This window comes from Setaria viridis, chromosome 1 (assembly GCF_005286985.2).
Source record: "Setaria viridis chromosome 1, Setaria_viridis_v4.0, whole genome shotgun sequence".
NCBI lineage: Eukaryota > Viridiplantae > Streptophyta > Magnoliopsida > Poales > Poaceae > Setaria > Setaria viridis.
The window spans coordinates 29,507,031-29,531,159 of NC_048263.2; the positions used below are offsets into that span (position 1 = coordinate 29,507,031).

The window sequence follows — 24,129 nt, forward strand, 5'->3', positions numbered from 1 at the left end:
ATCCAAACACCCCAGGGAGGGGAGAGGGTACCAAAGAGACTGTTGGCTTGTTCGTTCGCATTTTGAATTCTCCAGACAGAGAGAAAGAGTGAGGGAGAGGGAGAGGGAGAGGGAGAGGAAACTCGAGTCAAAGGTACCAGCCATTGCCCATTGCCATAAATGCATTTCGGAATAGTTGAAAACTGACTAAAACCTGATACCTGTAGCCAAAATCCCAAAAGTATAGGATCTTCACTCAAGCAAATGTTACAAACTCTTTTGGATCATTCATAAATTAATCTATCAGTTTGGTTGCTACTATTCAGTGTGCACGCCCTCTGTGTCACTCAAAAAACAGAGCAGAATATAAGCTATTTTCTGATGTATTGTTCCCAATGAACAGTAGAGATTGGGTTGTTTTAACCAAAGAAATAAAATGAGGCACCACTTTGAGACATGCTGAAAAAACAGCATTGGGGAAAGTTTGAGCATCTAAGGTGTGTTCTGGGGCGTTATTCATTTCAGTGGTACGTATGAATGTATGATAAGCAAGTAACAGTCTAACAGATAATTGGGCTTATGTTAGTCTTGTGGGGCTGCTCATTCAGAGCCTGCAAACGAAAAGGTCTACGCAAGAACTGTTTGTTGCATACTTGCATTTGCATTGATGTACTGCACACTCCTAGGTCTTATCAGAAAGGGCGGTCTTACTGTAGCATGCTGTTAAGACCACCATTGTGATCTACTGCATGCACTGCACTGCACTCGTCAACTATTGTGGTACAGCTAACTGTTCGGATATAAATGATCTTAGTTAATACTGAATATGGAACTGGAATTTACCACTTGTCCTTTAGATTACAGCTTTAGATCTGGTCATTTTTCCCATGTTTCTGTTGCAAGGCCTAGTCTCACTCAGTTTGCTGTTATTAATGCTAGATTAGCCTGTGATTCTTCGTCTGTTTTACGATATGCACATTGCACATTTTTGCATCTGACATTACTACATTAGTCTAGAATGTGAACAAGGTCAATCTTTCTGGAGATAAGACTACGATACTAACACAACAGACTGGGGGTGTTTGTTTCTTTAGTCCCTCCTAAAATTCCTGTCACATCAATGTTTAGATACTAATTAGGAGTATTAAATATAGATTAATTACAAAACTAATTGCACAGATGGAGACTAATTTGTGAGACGAATCTATTAAGCCTAATTAGTCCATGATTTGACAATGCGATGCTACAGTAAACATGTGCTAATGATGGATTAATTAGGCTTAATAGATTCGTCTTGTGAATTAGCCTCCATCTATGTAATTAGTTTTATAATCAGTTCATGTTTAATCCTTCTAATTAGCCTCCAAATATTTGATGTGACATGAATTTTAGTCCGGATTAAAGATCCAAACACCCCTTAACTTTAACTGCTTTAACATTTCTGTAAAATTGTATTTTCAAAGGACTTGAAAGATGTGAAAGGAGACATGTCACATGCTAAAATATCTTGGGTAAAGCAAAAGACTGGAGCAACTTCAAGTGATCCAAACTGGGAGGACAGGTTTGATGTCAGTGGATGCTTTTTGTTCGATGCAGCTGTGGAAGTTAGCCTGTGACTTTGTGATCACATGTTAGCTCTTCATGTATATTATTGTACTTTCTGTTTTCTGATATTATTAGCTACGTAAGAAGGTAAAAATAAAAATGTACTCTCTCCATTTCAAAATGTAGGTCATTTTAGCGTTTCTATAGGATATATAGATTTAGCTATGTATCTAGACATATCCAGGTGTATAGTAATATCTATGTATCAAGAAAAGTCAAAACGACCTACATTTTGGAACGGAGAGAGTACTAGTGAAATTCATAGCCATACGCTGCAATAACATCAGTAAAGCAGCGTTTTTTGTTAGGAAAATTCAACATGTAGCACTACTAGCTGTTTTCAGAGATTTTTTTTTAATCCTTGCTATATGCATTGATCTGATAACCAGAGGAGGATATTTTAACTAGCAGAAGCTTGCACTGGTTTTCTGGTTATTTTGACAGGTGAGTTACCTCTAGCCGGTTTATGAGGTCTGAACTGTTGATCAGTTCCAGCACATCCCTTTTGGTTACCTTGTTATTGTTTTTCTTTTCTAGTGGAGACCGTGCACTTTGTAGGATTGCTGGTACTAGTTGTCGGATTATGTCTGTGACACTTCTCGGTATGATAATCTTGCATACATGTAGATGTGGACAATCCGTAATTCTGCTTTGGTTCTGCTGTTGATCTTTATCTAACACTATCAGTGGTAGTTTGTACTTTGTACACAGGCTGGTCTAGAAAAAGAACTTGTTACATGATTAGTTTTGCAGCAGGCAATTATGCCATGCTCTGGTAGGAAACAGATGATTATAACCATGATAACAGAGTAAAAAAAAAGGTGTGCGGCTGCCCACTGGTCCACTACCACATAGTAGTTTTTATGTTGCCTGAGGAATCTATTCATACCATCCTGCAATGCTACTACGCATGTCGGCATGTGCTTGTCCTAGACCGCGAGCTGGAGAGCCTTTGTGCTACAGCAAGGGGTCGGTCCATCTTGCTTTTACTCACCCCCCAGAAAGTATTGAGGTGGTCAATAGCGCACACAGAAAATAATTACTGGAACCCTGTGACGGTAAATAGTGCAATGATGACGGCCATTTGGTATGTACTAGTAGAACGTGTATACAGCGCGAGGCTTCTAGGCAGTGTTTAGCTCGTGATTGGTGCTTTAATTGTGTTAATCTTGGAATAGTAGCTCAACAGTGGCTTTGAAAGTGAAATGCGAACTGGACCTGTATAGTTTCCCTTGCTTTCCTGAAAATAGACTGGTCACTAGGAACTGGATTACTGGACCAGCAATACTTTTCCCTGGCTTTCCTTCAGTGCGAACTGATAGGCAGGCTAGCTGCTTGATTGGACTCAAGCAAGCATATGGACATATGGTTCAGACTTCAGATTAGCCCAACTGCACTTGGGCAGGAGGATTTCATTATCTCATTCCTGGAATTATAGACGTGGTCAACATTGCTGACCAATTAGATCTTTGTAATCACACAAAATTTAGTGAAGAGTTTTATAGAGATTTGCCGGAAGCCTGAGACTTGTCTATGGGGTGTTTGGATACACCTCCTAAAATTTAGTGCCCATCATATCGGATGTTTGGATACTAATTAGGAGTATTAAACATCGTCTAATTACAAAACTAATTGCACAGATGGAGTCTAATTCGTGAGACGAATCTATTAAGCCTAATTAGTCCATGATTTGACAATGTGGTGCTACAGTAACCATTTGCTAATGATGGATTAATTAGACTTAATAGATTCGTCTCGCGAATTAGACTGCACCTGTGCAATTAGTTTTGTAATTAGCTCATGTTCAGTCCTCCTAATTAGCATCCGAACATCCGATGTGACCCAACTAAAGTTTAGCACCTCATACAAACACCCTCGGAATTGTCCTCTCCTCCATTCCATCGCATCCATGGGCCATGGCCATCCGCCAGCGCGGCAGCGCCCATCCAGAGCAACACCAGCCAATAGGAGCCAGTCACAATTTGTATTGTTTCTCATCAGTCGTGATTTCTTTTTCTCAAATTAGAAGAATGCTCAGTTTAGAAATGTGGAGTAGTGCTATGATTCTATCTCCTGGACTCAATGGGAGTCATGTGATCATGCTGCGATTCGCACGGCGCCTTTGGTCATGCCCCCATGTTCGATTCAGCATGGCGTTACGTAGAAACAGAGCAGCTACTGCTGGAGGCCGGTGCTATCGTGCGATGTGCCACTGCTCGCGGTCACAGAGGTTTTTCCTCTGATGAACATGTAAAAGAAATATTTGAAGAATTTGGATGATGAACTTTAGAATCAGATTAGAAGTTAGACTGCTTTCGGTTTGAATACCTTCGAGATGCAAGTTGGTAGTAGTGAGAACTGAGAAGATTGGTCGCATTTCTTGAGGAAGACTGCAAGCAAGTCTAGAAACAAGCTGTCGTGACCAGGCTTGAACGTTTGTATACCTGACACCAGACAAAGTTTGTATTTATTTGAGATGATTGGAGTAGTGCTCGAGTTTTGTTGTTCTTCATAAACTGGTTGTCCTTCTCAGCACGTTTCATGGATCGCCACCCGTTCGCTCCACGGTTGGACCATGCTCAGAAATATATTTAGAAGAACTTGCCGTAATACGATTCATTCGTGAAGTCATACGGATGCCTAAAATCCGTTCTTCTGTAGTCCCGTCATGTGTTACAAATAGTGCTTCAGTTTACTTGGTGTCGCTGACCAGGTATGTTGCAAAAATGAAAAAATCTAGATAACCCCTAACGTATCAATGGTAGACTACTTAACCCCCTCAGTGCACACTGAAATAGTTGAAACCTCCCCCTATGGCTGTTTTGCAGGCCGGTTTTGCCGTCGTGGCGCGCCACGCTAGTTCCTGCTCCACGTTGGATGCCTGGCCCACTTGTAAGAGGTGTATTGGGCCTCTTCTACATTCTTGGAGAGGAAGGGACGAGACTTCATACATCTCTGCTCCTCCTCACTCCCTCCGCTCGTCTCTCCCTCCGGCAAAGCGAACGGGGAATCCATGATCGCAAGGAGGTCTGGTTGCAAAGATTGATACAGGAAGTCGAGGTGAGTCTTCGCAACCCAAACCCCTAGCTTTCCCCCCCCCCCTAATCTGGTGCTAGATTCGAACGGGGTAGGTTCTTGGATTGGGGTTTTCTTGTGGGTCTTGTGCAATCGGTGATTGATTCGAGCAATTTGAGATATTATTCGACAAAGATGCCGATCTTGTGCCTCATGCTGCTGCGCGCCACACCCGTCTATCAACCGCGGCTGTTTTCCGCCTTCCTCTTCCATCCCGCCCTGTAGCTTGCTTCCGCCTCGGCGGTTCCTCCACTTGCGGCGTGCTTCAGTACGCCGTCGTTCATGGCTGCTGATGGCTGACCCCATCCGGCTGTCAGTCCAAAATTCCAAATAATTGCCAAGTTACAGGTTCATTCAAATTGGGGTTTTTGTTTTTTTTTTGTGAATATGATTGCAGGTTCTGTGCAATTGCATATTAAACTTGATCGTTCCATTAGATGTAGCTGAATGTTACTGCCAACAAAATTTGATTCGCTCAATCTTATTATTTGACTACTTAGTTTTGGCTTAGATATACAGTTTATGTTGTAGGAGTCTATAAAGTTAGGATTTTTGTGATTGATGATGTGTGTTTTGCTGTCTGGATGGATAATTTGGAGTTCCTTGCAGTCAGATTCCACTTTGGAGGGGAATTCACCCTCTCTCCAGGAAAATCACAGTATGTCAGAGGCCGTAGCGCAATGTCGTATATTGAAATGGACAAGCTTTCTCTTCCTGAGATCATTGGGCATCTTGGTGATCATATGTCTTCCTCTGATGTACTGCATTTGCATTGGTTGCGTCCGGGGAAGGAGTTGGTCAATGGGCTTATCCTATTGGCTGATGATGCATCCTGCCAAATGATGCGTGATCACATCACCACTGGTGGAGTAGCAGATATTTATGTAGAGGATATTTCTATGGAGGAAGGTGATAATGAGGGATCCTACAGATCACCGTCACAGCCAGGGAGTTCAAACAGAGATGTACCTCAAGGTGAACCTGATAGCAGAACAGAATGTGAAGATACTGACACTACTTCAGATGAAGATTATGAGCAGCTTGTAGAGGACAACAGCTCTGCAGATGATGATGAAGCAGAACAGCTTAAGAAATTTGCCAAGGACATAAAGAGAAACATAAGGGCAGATAAGCTAGGAGTCCATGGAAGCCAAATAGAAGGGGAAAATGCAAATGCATTGGTACCTACTCTATTAGCTGAAGTAGATGACTTACAAGATGTAGCTAGTCCCTACTATGATTCAAGTGATGACTACTCTTATGGATTCTAGGTTCAAGCCAATCATTTCTATGCATGAGGCTATAAGATGCAAGGTTATGGTCAGAATCCAAGAGAACAGGGACAAGACAAATAGGTGGCAGGGAACAATATGCCCAAACATATTCAGAAAGTTGAAGCTCAACATTGTGAGATCCAGCAACTGTCAAGTGTTATATGGAATGGACAAGATGGGTTTGAACTGACTGAGAATAGTGTTATATGGAATGGACAAGATGGGTTTGAACTGACTGAGAATAACAAGTGGAGGTATACTGTCAATTTGGAGCAGAAAGCATGTAGCTGCAGGTATTGGCAACTCTCAAGTTTGCCATGTTGTCATGCTATCAGTGCAATATACAAAGGCATCCAAGCACTTGGATGATTTCATAGCACCATGTTTCTCAATATTAGAGTACAAGAAAACCTATCAACATTGTTTGCATCCAGTTGAAGGGCAACACAATTGGCCAATTTCTGACATGCCAAGGCCACTTCCTCCTGCTTATATTAGGATGCCAGGGAGGCCCAAGACACAAAGAACAAGGGAGCCAGGAGAAGCACCTAAGGGAACAAAGTTAAGTAAGGTGGGAATCAAGATGAGGTGTAGGATGTGTCAGAAAACTACACACAATTCAAGGACTTGTCAAAGAAATCCAGAAGCAGGCAAAAAGAAGAATTCCTACATCAAGAGAGATGCTAGGAAAAGGAAGAGAAGTGAGGAGCTGACATCGGTTGCAGGCACATCAAATCCAGGGGTAAGTTTGAAATATCTACATCACTTGTATTCTCACCAGTACTTGGACTAACCAAATTGTTACTTGTAGGGTGGAGTCGGCACACAGGAGAGTAGCACTACTCAACTTGGAAGAAACAACAGGGCAAGGAGGGAACCAACTCAGCCTGGAAGAAGACGCACGGCAAGAGGGGCTCCAGTTCAGACTGGTAGCAGCAACAATATGTCGAGAATGGCACACCTGATATTTGGGAACAACTACTGAAGTAGCCGAGGAATCAGAAACTAGGATGCTTTTTGTACAAGCCTGTTATCTAGGCAGCACATGTAGCAGCTTGATTACCTTTTGTTTGTGAATATTTGAATGCTATGGCAAAACAACATTAGCTGTTGAACATGTATGGATGGTTAATTTGCTGGTTACGTATGATTTTTGGAAAACATCTGGTGGCTGGTTATGATTTATAAATATGTGTGCCTTTGAACATGTCATCCATCTACTTATATTTGTTGATAATTTGTTATCTATGTTTCAGTCCGTTTGGCACAACAAAAGCACTTGCATTACTTTGTCATCCATCATAAATCTGGCATCCATACAAATTGCCATGACTCGCATTGCACTTAACATGAGGCCAAAACATAGGCCAAAGGCTCACTTGAAGAAGCTAGCTACTTTGGTGAGCAAGGCATCACGATGATCCAAAAGCAAGAGGACCCTCCGTACGCACGCACAGGTGAAGAGTTTGGCGCCATTTATCCGGTTCAGGAGGGAAAGATCCCTGTCTTCCCGCCATTTTGACTGGGCCACGCATCCGGCGTGGAGAAGGAGCTAGCGTGGCACGCCAGGCATCCGAATCATCACCATCAAGACGGTAACGACGTAAGGGGTGTTTGTTCCGCGAACGTTTAGTACAGTCACATCGAATGTTTAGATACTTAGGGAGTATTTGGGAGACAAGAGCTAATGTTTAGATACTTAGGGGGTGTTTAGGAGACAAGAGCTAAACTTTAGCCTCTGTCGTATCGGATGTTTGGACACTAATTAGGAGTAGTAAACGTAGGCTAATTATAAAACTAATTGCACAACCTCTAGGCTAAATCGCGAGACGAATCTATTAAGCCTAATTAGTCCATAATTTGACAATGTGGTGCTACAGTAACCATTTGCTAATGATGGATTAATTAGGCTTAATAGATTCGTCTCGTGATTTAGCCTAGGGGTTCTGCTATTAGTTTTATAATTAGCTCATGTTTAGTTCTCCTAATTAGCATCCGAATATCCGATGTGACAGGGCTAAAGTTTAGCCCCTATCTCCCAAATACCCCCTTATTAGGACTAAATATGAGTTAATTATAAAATTAATTGCATAGGCTAATTCGCAAGATGAATATATTAAGCTTAATTAATTTATGATTAGCACATATTTACTGTAGCATCATATTATCAAATCATGAACTAATTAGACTTAATAGATTCATCTCGTGAATTAACCTCCACCTGTACAGTTAGTTTTATAATTAATCTATGTTTAATATTTTTAATCAGTAGATAAACATTCGATACGATAATTTAACACCTTCGAAGAAGAAGGCGCGCGCCTGCTTATACCATCCCTGCCGGCGGCATCCACAAACGGCCTGCACTGCACACACACACCTCTTTTTTCTCCGTCATCTCTGGTTGAGCCGCCTGGAGCTACCTCTCTGCTACTCCATGATTTGGTAGTTGGCAACCACTTCAATTTAGTATTTTCCCGAACAGGAGAAGCGGTGCTATCAAATTGGCTACGTTTCGCTCGTTTTGTCCCTGCCTGCTGTCCTCTTCACTGTCCATTCCAGCGTACCATGTGACCATCGAGTGATATTGTACGGACTACGGGATGCACTGAGGCCCATCTCACAAATCCAACCACCGACTCCATCCATTTGGACGTTTGGTTATTAGCTAGCCATGCTCTTGTTTAATTTTCTATTTACATGACATGCGTGGCACCACGCTGAGCATGCAATCCTAGCTAAAACCAATCACACTAATCGGTAGGAGTAAGCTGTTTCATGCAGAACTTACATTGCAAACATAACAAATTAGTGTAGCATTATTGACGCCTAACGTTTGGATGGGTTAAAATAGGGAAGCTAAAGTTTAAATATAGGCATGCTAATGGCCTAAACATAGGTTAATCAGGATTAATGGACTCTAACCACCAATTAGCCATTATCTATGTAACTAGTACAGTAATCATGCATGTTTAATTAGGGGAAAAGCTATACATTTATCCGGATGTTTCTGGCGACTTCATCGCCTTTTTTTTTTTGCGCTGTCTGATCCTGCCTGTTTTCTTCGGTGTCCATCTGATCTGCTGACTGCTCTGCTCGGTTTGCTTTGTTTTCTTTGACTCGCTGACATCATGGTCCCATATGACAGCCTCTCCTGCTTCTTTTTTTACTGCACCTTTTTCTATCCTTGCGTTGTGTGCTTGCTTGAATTCTTTTCATTCCACCACTGTTCCTGCCGCTGCGCTCTCCAGCAGACCCTAAGGTGAGGCGATTAGCCCCTTCCCCCTTTGATTCATCGAGTAAGTGATCGGCGGTCCGAAACAGAGGGATTCGAGGAAAAAGGTAGAGAGGAGCAAAGAGGGTGACATGCAGGCCCGTAAGTTGGAAAACCAACAGAGCCACTGACACCAGTTAGGGAACAACCCCACGAAAATTAAAAAGCCCCATTTTATTAACAATCATTTGAAACTGATGCAATGCCATGATGCTCATTATGCTTAATGAAGTGCTTTAACCCTATAATTAACACCCGGGTGTTACTATTAGTTGGATTTCCTTTTTTTTCCTCCCTGTTTTTTGCTCTCCAGGCGAGGTTCCTAGGTCAGTTGATTCGTCCACCTTTCTCTGATTTGCTATCCGCTCCTCTAATTTGCTCCTCTGTTGCTTGTTTCAAGCAAGAGTTTGTTTCAACGATTGGTTTGCTCATTTGTTTAGTTTGATTTCGTTTTTCCCCTCTGTTTCCTGCTCTCCATGCGAGGTCCTGAACTGAGTTGAGTTGCCTCCATTTCTCTTTGATTCATCTAAGTGCTCCTCTAATTTTGTTCCACTGCTGCTTTGTTTGATGGGTGAATTTGGAAGAGCCGGTGATTTTGCTTCGTTCGAAATACATTGTCCTGCATATTGTATTGTCTCATTAAGTTTTAATTTAAATTTAGTTGTTATGCCAATCATTATTCCCTACTATATTCAATTGCTATGTTGCAATGCTGTATCATTGTAGGGTTTGTGTTTGTAGTCATATGTTTCTATATGATTTAGTTACATGGATGTTGAATTTTTGTTTCTAATCCATTGTCATGCTGAATGTCTATCCTGAGCATGAATCATAAGTAATCAAAGTGTTATGATATTCATTATTTCCCTTCTGAATTGACATCTTAGTTAACATTGTTGCTCATCAAATTGTAGCCAATGTTTATGTTTATCTGATTTCCTGTGTCATTATCTTGTGTTAAACAGATGGCCCGTAAGAGGCGTAGAGGTATAGATGATTTTATCTACAATGAATCTGATGAAGATGTTCATACCCATAATTTTCATGAAAACTTATCTGAAGCAGAATATATTGAGATATCCAGCGGCGCTGATGATACTGATAATGAATCATGTAAGATTTGTTTTGTGTTTTTTTGCTTCACTAGTTAGTTCTTTCTTTTCTAATCACTTATTGCATGATATTATTCTATTTCTATTTGTCACATTGTGGATTGCATTGTTTCCCTGTATTTCCTGCATTTAATTTAGTAAGCTGATCTGTATATTTAAGTCTTATTATTATATAAATTTTGCTTTTAAATTTTACACATGATATTTTTTTAGGATACTACTTCAAGTGATAAACAAAATGACTTTAACATCCACCTATACCAGGAAGTCATAGCTGATGTAAGCCTTTGAGCGTTTTTATTTTCTGCTTCAATTTTTATATTTATTTCAATATCATGACTTTTTTTAACTTCAGTACAAGAAATTTAAGATGTTGAAAAGCAAAATGAAGAATAGATTGACTAACAGGTATGTATCATTTGGCTTATTTATTATCTTACATGTCCCTTATACTATTCGGCACCTCCAACACCTAATTTAGTTAATTATACATCATTGTAGCTTATCAAGAAAAAGTCTGTTAAGAAGCCAAAATTTACTTTCACTCGATTCTCAGTTACTGATTTTGATAAGGTCATTAAGAATTTGACATCTAATCAGAGAGGAAGGTTATTGAAAATTATGAATTTAGCTCTCTTTTGCTATTCGACAAGTGCTTTGTTCCTAACAACTTTTCTAAGTGGGTAGCAAGACTTGTTGATTATAAAACTGGTGATATTGTTGTTGATGGTAAAATTATTTCTCTCAGTAAAGAGTCTGTGCATAATGTTCTTGGAATACCACTCGGCGGGAGACCTTTTCCAACTGATATACGTAATGGCAAGTCAATTATTTTGAAGAAGTTTAACAAGGAATCTATCCCAAGTGTTGAATTTTTTATCAAGAAACTTTAGAGTAAAGAAGAAGTTATGTCCGATGAGGACACATTTTATTTGTTTCATTCTGATTTCTTTGAATTCCTTTCTATGTTCCAATGCTTCTTTGACACCAACTCATAAACATTTTGGTATTTTTGATGATATTACCAACTGCAAAGATTTTGATTGGTGTGGATATATTTTAAGTTGGTTGCTTAAGCACATTAAAATATTCAACAAGGAAAAAACTAAAGCTGGTAAAGAACTAGGAACACTTGGTGGATGTCTCTATAACCTAGGTGTAAGTATTTCTTTCCTCTGCAACTTCCTATTCTATATCAGTATTTAGTGAGAGAAATCAATATTTATCTACTATTTTTCTTTCTTGTTATTCCAGGTAATGTATCTCGATCATGTTGATTTTGGTTCCCGACATGTTGAGGATACTTTGTCTAGGATTAGTGTTTGGAAAGGCAATATGATACAAACTTATTCTAATTTTGACATCAAATCTCGAGGTGTTTATGGTTTTAGGCCAATTCTGGACTTTTCTGAAACCTGTTATGCAAAAGTTTGCAACCTCCTGTCCCTAGATTGTTCCTGCAAAGTCAAATTTATTTTGTCTATTTATGACTAATTTCTTATGGTCTGCCTAGTCTTCATCTTCCCAATTCTTAGGATTTTGAATTCTTGGACAAGATTGATTCAGTTTTTGAATGTAAGCTTCCAACTGATTTAAAGACCTCAATTTGCAAAGCCATTAAAAAGCATACCTTCAGTTTAGCATTGCGAGTCAATTTGGATGTCACATCAATTTCTTCTCTTCCTGAGCATATATTTCATACTTTCACGAAGCTCCTGCAATATGCTTCAAGTACTAAATCTAGAATGGAGAATATAGTTTTGGAAATTCTCAAACTTGTTACTCAATATCCTCATGAATCTGCTGCTGCTTCCCCCCAAGTTTCATCTCCTAAAAATAGTGATCCAAATAACTCAAACTGATTGTCATAGAAAAATCATATGGATTTTGACAATACTACAGGTGTTCACTTCTTCTCCTATTTTTTTATATGTTGCATATTCTCTTAATCACTGTTAAGGTATATTCATAGCTAATACAATTTTCTACCTTATTTACAAATTACAGCTCATAGCTCTCTTGATGATTTTGATTATGAACATGATCTACCTCTTACTCAATCTAAGGAATTTAATCCTTATTCTGATATCAAATAAGTACATTATTCACATGTTATTATTTTCAACAAATAGTATTTACATATCATTTTTCTAAATACCCTTGTTTTTTGTTTTTCAGAATTCTCCTGTTGTCCCAATATCTTCCTTGAAATCATCCAATGAAGCTATTGCTCCAATCAAATAAAATATTCTACCATCTTCATCAAATTTCAATTCACACAAGGTCCAATTTATATTCTGTTTCTGAAGTTTTTTATTTTTTCATTTACTAAATCCCTACTAGTTTTTAATTATTGTTTTGTTTACCTTCAGCCTAATCAGGAACAAGTTGATAGAGTTATCCAAAACTTGCAAAAGCATACTACACCTACTCTAATACAGAAAAAAATCATTTGTTATGCCCCCAAGTGGATACCCAAAAGATCGTATGCATCTACCTCATTATTTTTCCATTTCATTAATTTTCATAACTTTTTATGTACTCTTTTCTAATAGGCATGTATTTGTCTTTGTCAGATCATGTTTATAAGAAACCCAGGTCTAGGATGAATGATTCTGAAAAATTTATCACTAAAACAGACATAGCTTCTTTAAGAGAACCTCTTTGTGATATTTTTAATGTTGATTTACCCCTAACCAATTCATAATATAAGCCACTGTTTAGAAATTCTGTTAATTTGGATATCAATGATGTTATCTCTCTTGAAGATGGTGAAGAAGATGATGTATCAGGTTCCTTTTGTCCAATTCCAAGATCCAACTCTAATGAGGTATATGTTCTTCATTTTTATTTTCAAGCTGTTTCTGATATTTTACTCATCTCTTATTCTGTTTACTTTCTGATCATTCATGCGCGTTAGTAGTTGTATTTCCCATTCTATTTTTATTATAATACTAAGATAATCTTTAATTTTTCTAAAGCAATAAAGGTCTTTTTAACAACTCACCTTTTTGATGATCCAGAGAGTAAATTTTCTTTCTACACATGATGGCCTTTTATCTCATATTTACATATGTTTATGAACTCATCTAGTGTTCTCAGTTGCCCAACAAGCGCAATGTGAGATTTAACTACTTCTTTGAATCAAAATTCAAATGTATGGTCACTTATTAATATTTACAATTGATTCGTACTAAATTTCCAATTACTTTGCTCCTATAATTCTTTAATATGCATCATGTAATTATTTTTTGTTCTTATTATGTTGTTCATAGCACAATTAATATTTGGATTTCTTGGTTCATTCAATAGTTCTTAAATTTAATTTTTTATTATGTTCCATTCTCTTCCAGGAATCTCCAGAAATCATAGTTCTTGATGAAAAAACTTTAACTCAAAATGTTTGTGATGTGATAAGGAAATTAGATGAGGTGTACAATTTGAAGTATTCTGATTCTAGTCCATATGTAAGAACACCAATTCACCGTGTTGATCCTAATTTTCATGAACCTGAATCAAGCAGTGACAGGCCTTCTGGTTATCAGCCTTATCTTTCAAGAGATTCCTCTACTGGTGGCAAATTACCTTTGTATGGTCCTAGAAGGGTTGTAAAGCCTTCTGCTTTATCATGGTGAATTTGAAACTGCCATACAAAAGATTGATGTTTTAAATTAAGAGTTGAAGAATTATAAAGCTCTTTTCTCACTGGCTTCTTCAAAGTTCAGCAAGTATGTTTTTCCTGTATTATACTAATCAATTCATTTATTTCTATCCTCCACTAATTTATTAATAAATATATGATTCTTTTATACATTTGTGAGAATGTTGTACGTCTTGGAAAAGTTATATGCACTTTCTGGTCTCTTGGAGAGTCCTTGAAGCCTGGAGGTTTTACAAATCATTTTGTCATATCAACATTTTTGCTGATATTTCAAAATCACATTTCTTCTTTCCAACATTGGTGTGAGTATGCATTTAATCTTCCAAAATATATTTGTTCTATGACTGACTATAGTTAAAAATTTGTTTATCCGTTTATTTTGGTTATGCTGGCAACTATTTTGGTATACTTAATCATTTACATCTAATTAGTCATCAAGTTACAGTATTCTGTAAATCAAACTATTATGTTCTGTAATTTAGAATCTGGTTATATTTGAAGGTTGTGTTTTCATCTTAAGGGTTTTCACTATCCCAAAAAAATTTATTCTCTGGTTAACTATAGATAAATATCTATGTATTTGTTCAATTTGTAATTTGTACTTTGGTTAACTATATATATGTTTAACTATGCTCTTCATTTGTTGATGCTTGAATCTTTACATTTGCTTTGATTGCTTAAGAGTTGTCATAATCCTAAATGTGATGGTTTTCACATTTTCACTGCAGCATCGTCATCTTGGTGAAAATGCTTTTGCCAGGGAAGATGTTCCTATCACTCGTGACAATTTGTGCTATCTCGGTATCATAGATGGTCCTCAGGAATGTCTGGTCTTAGCTTGGTCACAAACTAATGGGAACAACAACAGGTGGATGACAACAGTCCGTGCTTTGGAGAGTGTGGTTGGCCATAACAATCTTCCATTGTTCAGGGTTGCAATTGACCCAGGTAATCTTCCATTATTTACCTTTTTTAGAGTTTAGTTTGGCATAACAATTTTACATATCCGGCGATCTTTAACATTTTTCTATTGTTCAGGATGCAGATTTGGTTTTATTCTTTGCCCAGATAATCAGACTGCAGAAGCCATTCGTGCTCGCTATGTTGAAGTTGGGCGAGAAAAGATTTTCTTTGACTGTGAGGAGTGTCAAGAAACTGTCCTTCATTGATGATCGCAATCAACATCTTAGGGTTTTGAGGTGGATCTGAAGAAGTCTTCTCAGGGTCAAAGATGCATCTACCAATTATGTCGAGTGGCTGATTCTAGAAATATCAGACTAAGAAGATGCAGCAACTAGATATGTCTTTGAATTATTCAAATATCTGGATGCAGCATTTTGCCTGCTAATCATGAAAAACTTGTTTTATAATCAGTTTGTATTATGCAAATTTGAAGAACGATAAGATGCCATATGTGGTTTTCCTTTTTATTATTCAAGTCTCAAGTAGGAAAAAATATGTATGAACAAATCTCTATTTATGTAATATTAACTATGGAGTCATGATGTGCTGCAGTGTGCTTCTTCTATTTAGGATATTTTTAGGTAATAATTATATATATTTTTGTTAATCGTCTGATTAGAATCTTAGGGTCAGAAATTTCGGGTGACAGATCTCTTTGTAGCACCTGGATTTTTTTAGTTCAAAATCAGGTGTTATTCCCCTGCAAATCACCCAGGTGATGGTGGCCAGAATCAGGGCCGGCCCTTGGGGGGGCAGGGGGGGCGGCTGCCCTGGGCCCCCAAATCCCAGGGGCCCCACCCCAGGTGCAAGCCTGCCCAGGTGTACGTCACGTACACGTAGCAGCAGATCGCACGCGGCACGCAATTAGAGCCTCGCAGCGCCGCCGCCGCACGCGGCACGCAATTAGAGCCTCGCAGCGCTGCCGCCGCACGCGGCACGCCGCACTACCGCAACGCCGGCCAGGGACCGAGGGACGCCACCGCACGCGTGCTGCGCGCCTGCGCCCGTGCTCCCAGCGCATGCACGCGCGATCCTCGTCGTGACTCGTGCCGTCGTGCGTGTGTTGTTCGTGTTCGACTGCGTCAGCACACAGGTACGCTGCTCGATTACCAATTCCACAATTCTCCATATCATTAATTATTAATTCACAAGTTATTTAATTTCAACTGATTTATAACTATTGTATATTTATAATAATTTCAGCACCGTGGGAATTGGGATATCATGTCGTCTAGAAAATATGAATCAGGCTGCGAGAAAAGGAAAAAGAAAAGACGTGTGGATGAGTTGATAGAATCACAGAGAGGAGCTATGGATAAATTTTGCAAGAGTTATCATGGCTCTAAGAGTAATACGGGCGCCTCGACGAACCCAGATGAGTTGGCAATAGTTGTTGCGGATGAACCAACTAATGGGAATCAGGAAGAAAATGTTAACATCAACGTCGATGATAACAATGTAAGTGACTCTCAGACCACAGTAAATGCATCAAGTGCACATGCACAGTCTGCTAATGTTGATGAGGAACCAATTTACACTTCAGATATTTATGATCCAAGAAATTGGGATAATCTTGATAATAAAGCAAGAGACATATTAGTCGAGAAAGGGCCTATAAGAGAAGAAAATATCAAATTTCCTCTAGATGCTGCCTCAAGACATTTTTCATATGCTCATTATTCTAGAAACTTAAGCAATGGAGAGGTACATGATAGAAAATGGTTAGTTTATTCAAAGCATGTTGACAAAGTTTTTTGTTTCTGCTGTAAGATCTTCAAGTCTAGCACTAGCAAGAGTCCTAGTTCCTTAGCAGGTGATGGGTTAAGAAATTGGAAGCATATCAGTGAGAAGCTTAAAGAACATGAAAATAGTGTTGAGCATATTAGTAACATGAATAGTTGGAATGAATTAAGAGCTAGACTGCGGAAAAAGGAAACAATTGACAAAGAATAACAGCAGCAAATCACAAAGGAGAAAGAACGGTTGAGGCAAGTTTTGTTAAGAATAATAGCCATTGTGAAATTTCTTGGTAAACGCAATTTGGCTTTCAGAGGAAGCAGTGAGCAGCTTTATAATGATAGTAATGGTAATTTCTTAGCTTGTGTTGAGATGATTGCAGAATTTGACTTGGTAATGCAAGACCACCTTAGACGTATTCAGAACAAAGAAATTCATTATCATTATCTTAGTCACAAAATTCAGAATGAGTTGATCTCTCTTTTGGCTTCTGATATCACAAGTTATATCATAAAGGTTGTTAAAGAGGCCAAGTATTTCTCTGTTATCCTAGATTGTACCCCTGATGTCAGTCATCAAGAACAAATGACTTTATTAGTTCGATGTGTTAATTTGTCTGATGGCAAGATAAAAATTGAGGAGTACTTTTTGGGGTTCTTGAAGGTGGATGACACATCTGGTATGGGGCTTTTTAATGTATTGCTTGAATCTATGGAGTCCTTTGGCCTAAATATTAGTGACATAAGGGGTCAAGGATATGACAATGGTTCTAATATGAAAGGAAAATACAAAGGGGTAAAAACACGGTTACTTGATATCAATCCAAGAGCATTGTATATGCCATGTGCGTGCCATAGTCTAAATCTTACTCTTTGTGATATGGCAAAATCTAGTGGGAAAGCTGTTTCATTTTTTGGAATTGTTCAACGCATATATGTGTTATTTGCTGGTTCTACGAAAAGATGGAATGTTTTGCTTAAACATGTTCCTAGTCTAACTGTGAAATCATTATCCAATACTCGTTGGGAGAGTCGAATCAAAAGTGTTACAGCAATAAGATATCAAGCTACTGAGTTAAGATCTGCTTTGTCTGAGTTACATCATGATTCTGACGTTGAACCTAAGGATAGAAGTGATGCAAAAAATTTATTTGATGCACTTGGCAGCTTTGAGTTTCTAATTGGTATGGTTATCTGGCATGATATTTTATTTGCTGTAAATAAAGTGAGCAAGAAGTTGCAATCACCAGCCATGTGCATTGACTCTACTTTGAAGCAAATACAAGGTATAATGCAATACTTTGAGAATTACAGAAATGAGGGGTTTTCTTCTAGTCTGATCATCGCCAAAGGTATTGCAACAGACATGGGTGTGGAGGCATCATTTCCTGAAAAACGTCGTGCTACGAGGAAGAAACAATTTGATGAAAGTAATTGCCAAGAAGAAATTCTTGAAGCTGAGAAGGCTTTTGAAGTTGAATATTTTTTTGTTTTGGTTGATATGGCAATCGCTTCTTTGAAGAACATATTTGAAGAACTCATGATGTTTAAAGATATATTTGGATTTTTTATGAGCTCAAGTACTTTGAAGTCATTAAATGATAATGAACTTGAAGAAGGTTGCATTAAATTTGCAGAAACATTTTCTTTTGATGGTTCATCTGATGTTGAGGTATATGATCTTATTTCTGAATTGAAGATTATGAAATTCACTTTGCCAGATGACGTAATGTCTGCTATGGAGATTTTTGAGCATGTCAGAGATGTGGATTGTTATCCTAATGTCTCCATTGCTTACCGACTCTTATTTACTGTGCATGTGACTGTCGCATCGGCTGAAAGAAGCTTTTCAAAGTTGAAGTTATTGAGGAACTATTTGAGGTCAACAATGACTCAGGAGAGGTTAAATGGTTTGGCAACATTATGCATCGAGAAGAAATTATTGGATGAGATTGACATAAACTCTATCATAAGTGACTTTGCATCGAGGAATGTTAGAAGAAACTTTTAAGGTAATACGTATAAATAATTTGATATGAATATTGCTTTTAGATACATTTAATTATGTATTAGTAATATTTTATATATATTTATATAATATTTATATTAAAATGCCCCAAATTTTACTTTCGCCCCGGGCCTCCCAAATCTTAGGATCGGCCCTGACCAGAATAACACTCGGGTTACAAGTAGACAGACCCTTAATTAGTCCTCCTATTAAGAGGGCTAAAATTTTGCATTTGGATTCAAACATGACCTGAGGAGGAGCTAGGTAGAGAGAATGCGTCAGGCGCTATGGGCATGGACCGTCAAATGACATGGCACTATTCTTCTAATAAGGAAAAAAGAAGAAGAAGAAGCAATGGGCGGTGGTGAGAGGGAGGATAAGTCGATCCTGTCCATCTTCATAGATTGTGTGGCTAACGACATCGGCCGAATAATTGCTAGTATATTCAAATGTATCACGCTTGTTATTTCTTTTACGTGTTAGAATTTTTGGAAGTCTTACTCGCAATTTTTTTTGGAAGGTCTTCCATTAAAAAATGAATATTTGGGAAATTTCGACTTGGAGGGGCGTGTCGGTTGGCACCGTGGAACGGCAACTTTTTGGACCTATAAATAGCGCTTCAAAATCTTCCGGGTCGCTTTCCGACCGCGTGCACCCTGTATATAAAAACTCAGTCCTTCGGTCCTTCATCCTAGCTGTGCCTGAGCTCATTCTTTCGTTCTTTCACACTTATACTCATTCTTTCTAGCGCAGCTTTCCTCTCTGGTAATCCTTCCAGGTCTTATAGATCGCGGTGCTCTTGAATTTTGCTATATCATCCCAAGAGCAGAGGCACACGGGGATCCTACAGCAAGTTCTTTAACTTGCAATGGCGCCGCGCGCGGATTTCGCTGCGCTCCGGGCGTCGCCGGCCGACGTGCGGGTCGTCACGTCCGACGGGAGCAGCATCCCGGCGCATTCCTCAGTTCTTGTGAGTGCGATTTCTTTGTTGATTTTCTTGTGTGGATGGATGATGAATCACCCGCCGCTGATCGGATTTCTTCGTATTATTGCATTGGGAATTCGATGGCGGATCAAAGGCCGCGGCATCGCCGGTGCTGGAGCGGATGATCGTAGGCGCGCGGCGCGGGTGGGACGCCGACCGCACCGTCGTCCGCGTCCTCGGCGCGCCGTCCGACGCCGTCGCCGCCTTCCTCCACTTCCTCTACTGCTGCCCCGATCCCAGCAGGGAGAAGGCGGCGGCGGCCGAAGATTGGGGGGAGGACGCGTTGGGCGCGCACGGGGCGGCGCTGCTGGCGCTGGCGCACGCGTACCGCGTCCCGTGGCTGAAGCGGCGCGTGGAGGCGGCGGTGGCGGCGCGGCTGACCGCGGAGCGCGCGGTGGACGCGCTGAAGCTGGCGGCGCTCTGCGACGCGCCGCGGCTGCACCTGGCGTGCGCGCGCCTCGCGGCCAAGGACCTGGCCGCCGTCCAGCGATCCGAGGGGTGGCGGTTCGCCGGCCGCCACGACGCCGGGCTCCAGCTCGAGCTGCTCCAGCTCCTCCACGACGCCGACCAGGTGCGCCCCTCCTCGACCTAGCTGTTACACGGCACTTGTTTTATTTATTTTTCGGATAATAAAAGAAATAAGTTTTTGTAGATAAGAATAAAGAAATAAGTAGCCTAGTCATGGCACTGTCAGATTAACGTTTTAGAACAACTGCCGGTGTATTGTAGATTAACGTTTGATACGGTAATCTGCATATGATTTCACATCTGCATGATTCATCTTTTAACTGTCAAGTGATGCCATTGGGGATTTTAAAACAACCTCTTGATACACCAAGATCACAAGACGCATTGCTCCTATAAAGAATTATACGACACATCAGCTTCTGCTGGAGATAGTTCCTGGCTTCCTGCCCACCTAAAATCGGGTATTGAATTTGCATAGGAAATCTGATTTGCATATAGGCAGATACACTGATATCTCATTATCAATGCGACAAACCACTAGCTTATCATTTATCAATCTTCCAAAAATCTAACCCTGAATTCCGTTCAGATTGACGCAAGAGTTTGCAAGTTTGGCCACATGCTCTGGTACAGAAGTACACTCCAAATGCTGCTTTTTTTTTCCGAACACACTCCAAATGCTGCTACACTTCAAAGTCCAAACGAACACCGAAATCCAAATAGACCACGAGTTCCACGATTCAACAAATCTCCTCCAATCCCCTGACACGGACACGTCGGTCTCAACCATTTCTTTTTTTCTGACAGAGAAAGGAGAGGTGGGAGAGGGAGCGCGCGTCCCAGCACGTGTACCGGCAGCTCAGCGACGCCATGGTCCTCCTGGATCACATCTTCGCCGCCGCCGACGGCGCCTGGGAAGCGTGCAAAGAAGCCTCGCCGTGCGAGGACGGCGTGCGCCGGGGCCTCGAGCAGCTCATGCGGCACTTCGCCGCGTGCGGCGGCCGGAACAGGAAGCCCGCCGCCTGCCAGCGCTGCCGGCGCGCGTTCCAGCTCCTCCGGCTCCACGCCTCCGTCTGCGAACGCGCCGGCGGCGAGCCTTGCAGGGTTCCCTTGTGCAGGTAAATGCAGTGCATGCACTTGAAACTATCACACGTCAATGTCGTGTGGAATTTTGGTTTCTTTTTTCCTTTTTTTGGTTGTGCGTGTGAATGGTCGTGACTGTAGTGCCAGTTGGTAGCAACGCGCAGGAACAGTGCTCAGTTTTGTGGTTGCAACTACTTGCAACCTGCCACTGTTCTGTCCCTACTGAAGATGTACTTTTCGGTCACGTTTGGTGCAGTTGCACTTGCACATGAATGGCATGAAAGAAAAATGAAATCTGAACGACCATCTGACTATTCCTGAAAGTGCACATGGCCAAGAGGCACGTGTGACGTGTCTGTAGATGGTATTCAGATTCAGTTATTCACCATAACCTTTATAGGGCATATTTACAGTGACTGTACATGTGGCTTTACAAAAATCATTTGCTCTCTCGTTTCAAAAAAAAAAATCATTTGCTCTGAATCTGAAGGATTTCTTTTCCTGTTCCAGCAACCTCAAGGCCAAGATGCAGGAAGAGGGAGTTGACAAGACATGGAAGCTTCTGGTGAAAAAAGTAACCAGAGCTAGGGTGATGCCTGCGTTGGCCAGCAGGGAGGTACCAGAGGCTGTGAAGAAGTCATGGGCGAAATACAGCAGCCGTAGAGCTGGTAGATTCAGATAAAAAGGGAAGAAGATGGAGGAAACAGTTCTGCAGATAGCCAACGCAAATCTTGTTTTACATTGTATGCTTTGGCACTTTGGCAGTATTCCTTCTATAGTTCTTTTGGGAGGAATACTGAAATTACACACCTGCATCTACGCGTGGCCAAAGAAGCCCGATGCCTACAATATTAGTATGTGGCATCCTTGTGAGTTGTGACAGTGTCGGAGTCGGGATGGCGCCAAAGTTCAACCTGTACCCAAGAATACATTGATATTCATTCACTAATTCCAAATCGTCCCGTAAGTTGGAGTAGAAAACAATGCAAAGTTCTACTGCAAAGTTGCTTGCATTCTGAAGTTGCTCCGTATGCAGAGAATGCAAGCAAGCCAGCTACCTCGTTTGACTTGGCGGCCAGTGCAACGCAAAAGCATCCTGTTTTTGCAAACACCCAACAACCATTTCGTACTACGAAGGACCACGGCGTGGAGAACAAAGCAGCATCTTTAGGTTTAGGAGATAGACGACGGGTTGGCGAACACGAGCCTCGAGTTATGGAACGAAAAGCAGAAACGCCACCGACTTTTCCCGGTCTGAAAGAGGAGGGTCTTCAACGGCTTCTGAATAAGAATTTGCCGATTTGGTGAAGCTTTTACTGTTCATGTGCTACTCTTTCAGTCTTTCTACTAGTTCAGCTAAAGGTGATACTCAGCAAGCTTTTTTTTTTTTGTATATAGGGGAACTCAGCAAGCTAGTGATATGCGTAAGATACTCATTCGAGACGAGTGTTAGTGTCTACCAGGAGTAACAGCTCTGAACCTCAGTTTTCAGCCAGTGTCCTACTGCACCTGCAGAAGACACAGCAGATAGCCTACGCAGGCTACGTAACCACCAGTACATAAAAACAAGTAGTGCCCGTTACGTTTAATCCGTGGTCAAAGTCCTAATCACTTGCTTGACTCTAGTCTACCACGGAGCCCTAGATAAGCCATGTGATTTTCACTATGATCAATGCCGCTTCTTGGGTTTCACAGTACGACCGTAGCAAGGCGTGCATGTGAACCAGGAGAAAGGATTAAGCTGTTCCTAATTCATTCCGATCGACATTTCCATTAGTCGACCTGCCCGAACCGTTTTTGCCGGCTTTGAAGCCTGAACTCTGGACCAGGAGAAACGATGGAGGGAAGCCTGAACTCTGAATCAGCTTGCAACCATGTTCGCTTCAGAGTTGAGAGAGACGAAACGAGAGGATACCAAACTGACTTGTTCGCTGAACTATCAGAGCATAGCAGCAGCTTCACAGATTTAAAACCAGTAAATAAACCGCAACAATTCGATCCTCCTCACAGGCTTCAGCGGAACGAAAACATTTTACTTCTATATAAAAAATTATAACTTGACTCCTACCACTGCTATCTATGTATCCTACTATGGTCAGGGGGGCAAAACTTGTGTGCGTTGAGTGAGACGACTGCACACTGGAGACCAAGGATGATCAACAACTTGTTTGATCGGCCAGCGCCATCAGCCATCGTCGCTAAGGATCCAGCCGGTTGTTCCTCGGCGTGTGCCGCCGGGCCCGCGCGTAGTCCCTCGTCATGAACCACCGCATCCTCTTCCTCTCCTCGGCCCACTCCTCGGCGTGCTGATGACGCTGCCGGTTCCTGCCATGGCACCCGTTCGCTGCTGCTGCTGCTGCTGCTGCACCTTCTCCTTCCACGAAACGAAAGAAAAAGTTTCAGTTCAGACTTTCTGTTACAGAGAAGCAGATGGCCACAGCGAAACGCAGCTGGTGAATCACGCAGCTAATAATCCAATGGCTAGGGTACTTACCAACAAGCACTTGCTGATGGAGCAGGGACCTGAAGCTGAGCAGGAAGATGAGAGCGACCAGGCTCACGAGACCAACGAGCCTCATCCCTCCTTCTGTAGCTGCTTGTGCCCTCAGCCTCTCGCGCGTCGTGTGCGCGTGCGGCGTGCGTGTGTGAATATATAATGCAGCCTATGCAGGGTGGCTCGTGTCAGAGCATTCCAACAAGAAGGTGACAGGTCAAATGACATATGGATTTTTTTTTTTGTCAGTAGAGTTGTGAGCACAACGCCTCTGCCATCTCGCCTTTCTCCCGCCTTGGGCTTAAACTAGTCTCCCAAGAACTAGATGTCCTGCGAAGAATCTCTTGTTTCCGGAGCCTCATCGGTTAGCTGAATCCAAGGTCTCCCTCGCGGTGGCTACTTCTTGCGGCCC

The 24,129-nt window shown here is 41.0% G+C and overlaps 1 protein-coding gene and 2 long non-coding RNA genes across 3 annotated transcripts; 2 read left to right on the forward strand and 1 right to left on the reverse strand.

Moving 5' to 3' along the window:
- The first annotated feature begins 4,483 nt into the window (after positions 1–4,483).
- LOC117855711 (uncharacterized) lies at positions 4,484–7,140 on the forward strand. Its single transcript, XR_004640634.2, has 3 exons — positions 4,484–4,644; positions 5,269–6,675; positions 6,745–7,140. It is a non-coding gene; the product is annotated as an uncharacterized lncRNA (long non-coding RNA).
- Positions 7,141–19,324: 12,184 nt separating this feature from the next.
- On the forward strand, positions 19,325–22,190 carry LOC117843836 (BTB/POZ and TAZ domain-containing protein 2). The gene is made up of 4 exons (XM_034724573.2): positions 19,325–19,657; positions 19,767–20,243; positions 20,948–21,258; positions 21,734–22,190. The coding sequence occupies exons 1-4, from the start codon at positions 19,556–19,558 to the stop codon at positions 21,903–21,905; spliced, it is 1,062 nt and encodes a 353-aa protein (XP_034580464.1). The 5' UTR covers positions 19,325–19,555; the 3' UTR covers positions 21,906–22,190.
- Positions 22,191–23,118: 928 nt separating this feature from the next.
- On the reverse strand, positions 23,119–24,124 carry LOC140221456 (uncharacterized). Its single transcript, XR_011897243.1, has 2 exons — positions 23,718–24,124; positions 23,119–23,594 (listed from the first exon to the last, which is right to left on the reverse strand). It is a non-coding gene; the product is annotated as an uncharacterized lncRNA (long non-coding RNA).
- Between the last annotated feature and the right edge of the window lie 5 nt (positions 24,125–24,129).

Coding starts and splice junctions, on each gene's coding strand:
- LOC117843836 (XM_034724573.2), top strand. CDS start 19,556: ATGGCGCCGCGCGCGGATTTCGCTGCGCTCCGGGCGTCGCCGGCCGAC. Junction 19,658..19,766: donor CGGCGCATTCCTCAGTTCTT/GTGAGTGCGATT, acceptor GGCGGATCAAAG/GCCGCGGCATCGCCGGTGCT. Junction 20,244..20,947: donor TCCTCCACGACGCCGACCAG/GTGCGCCCCTCC, acceptor TTTTTCTGACAG/AGAAAGGAGAGGTGGGAGAG.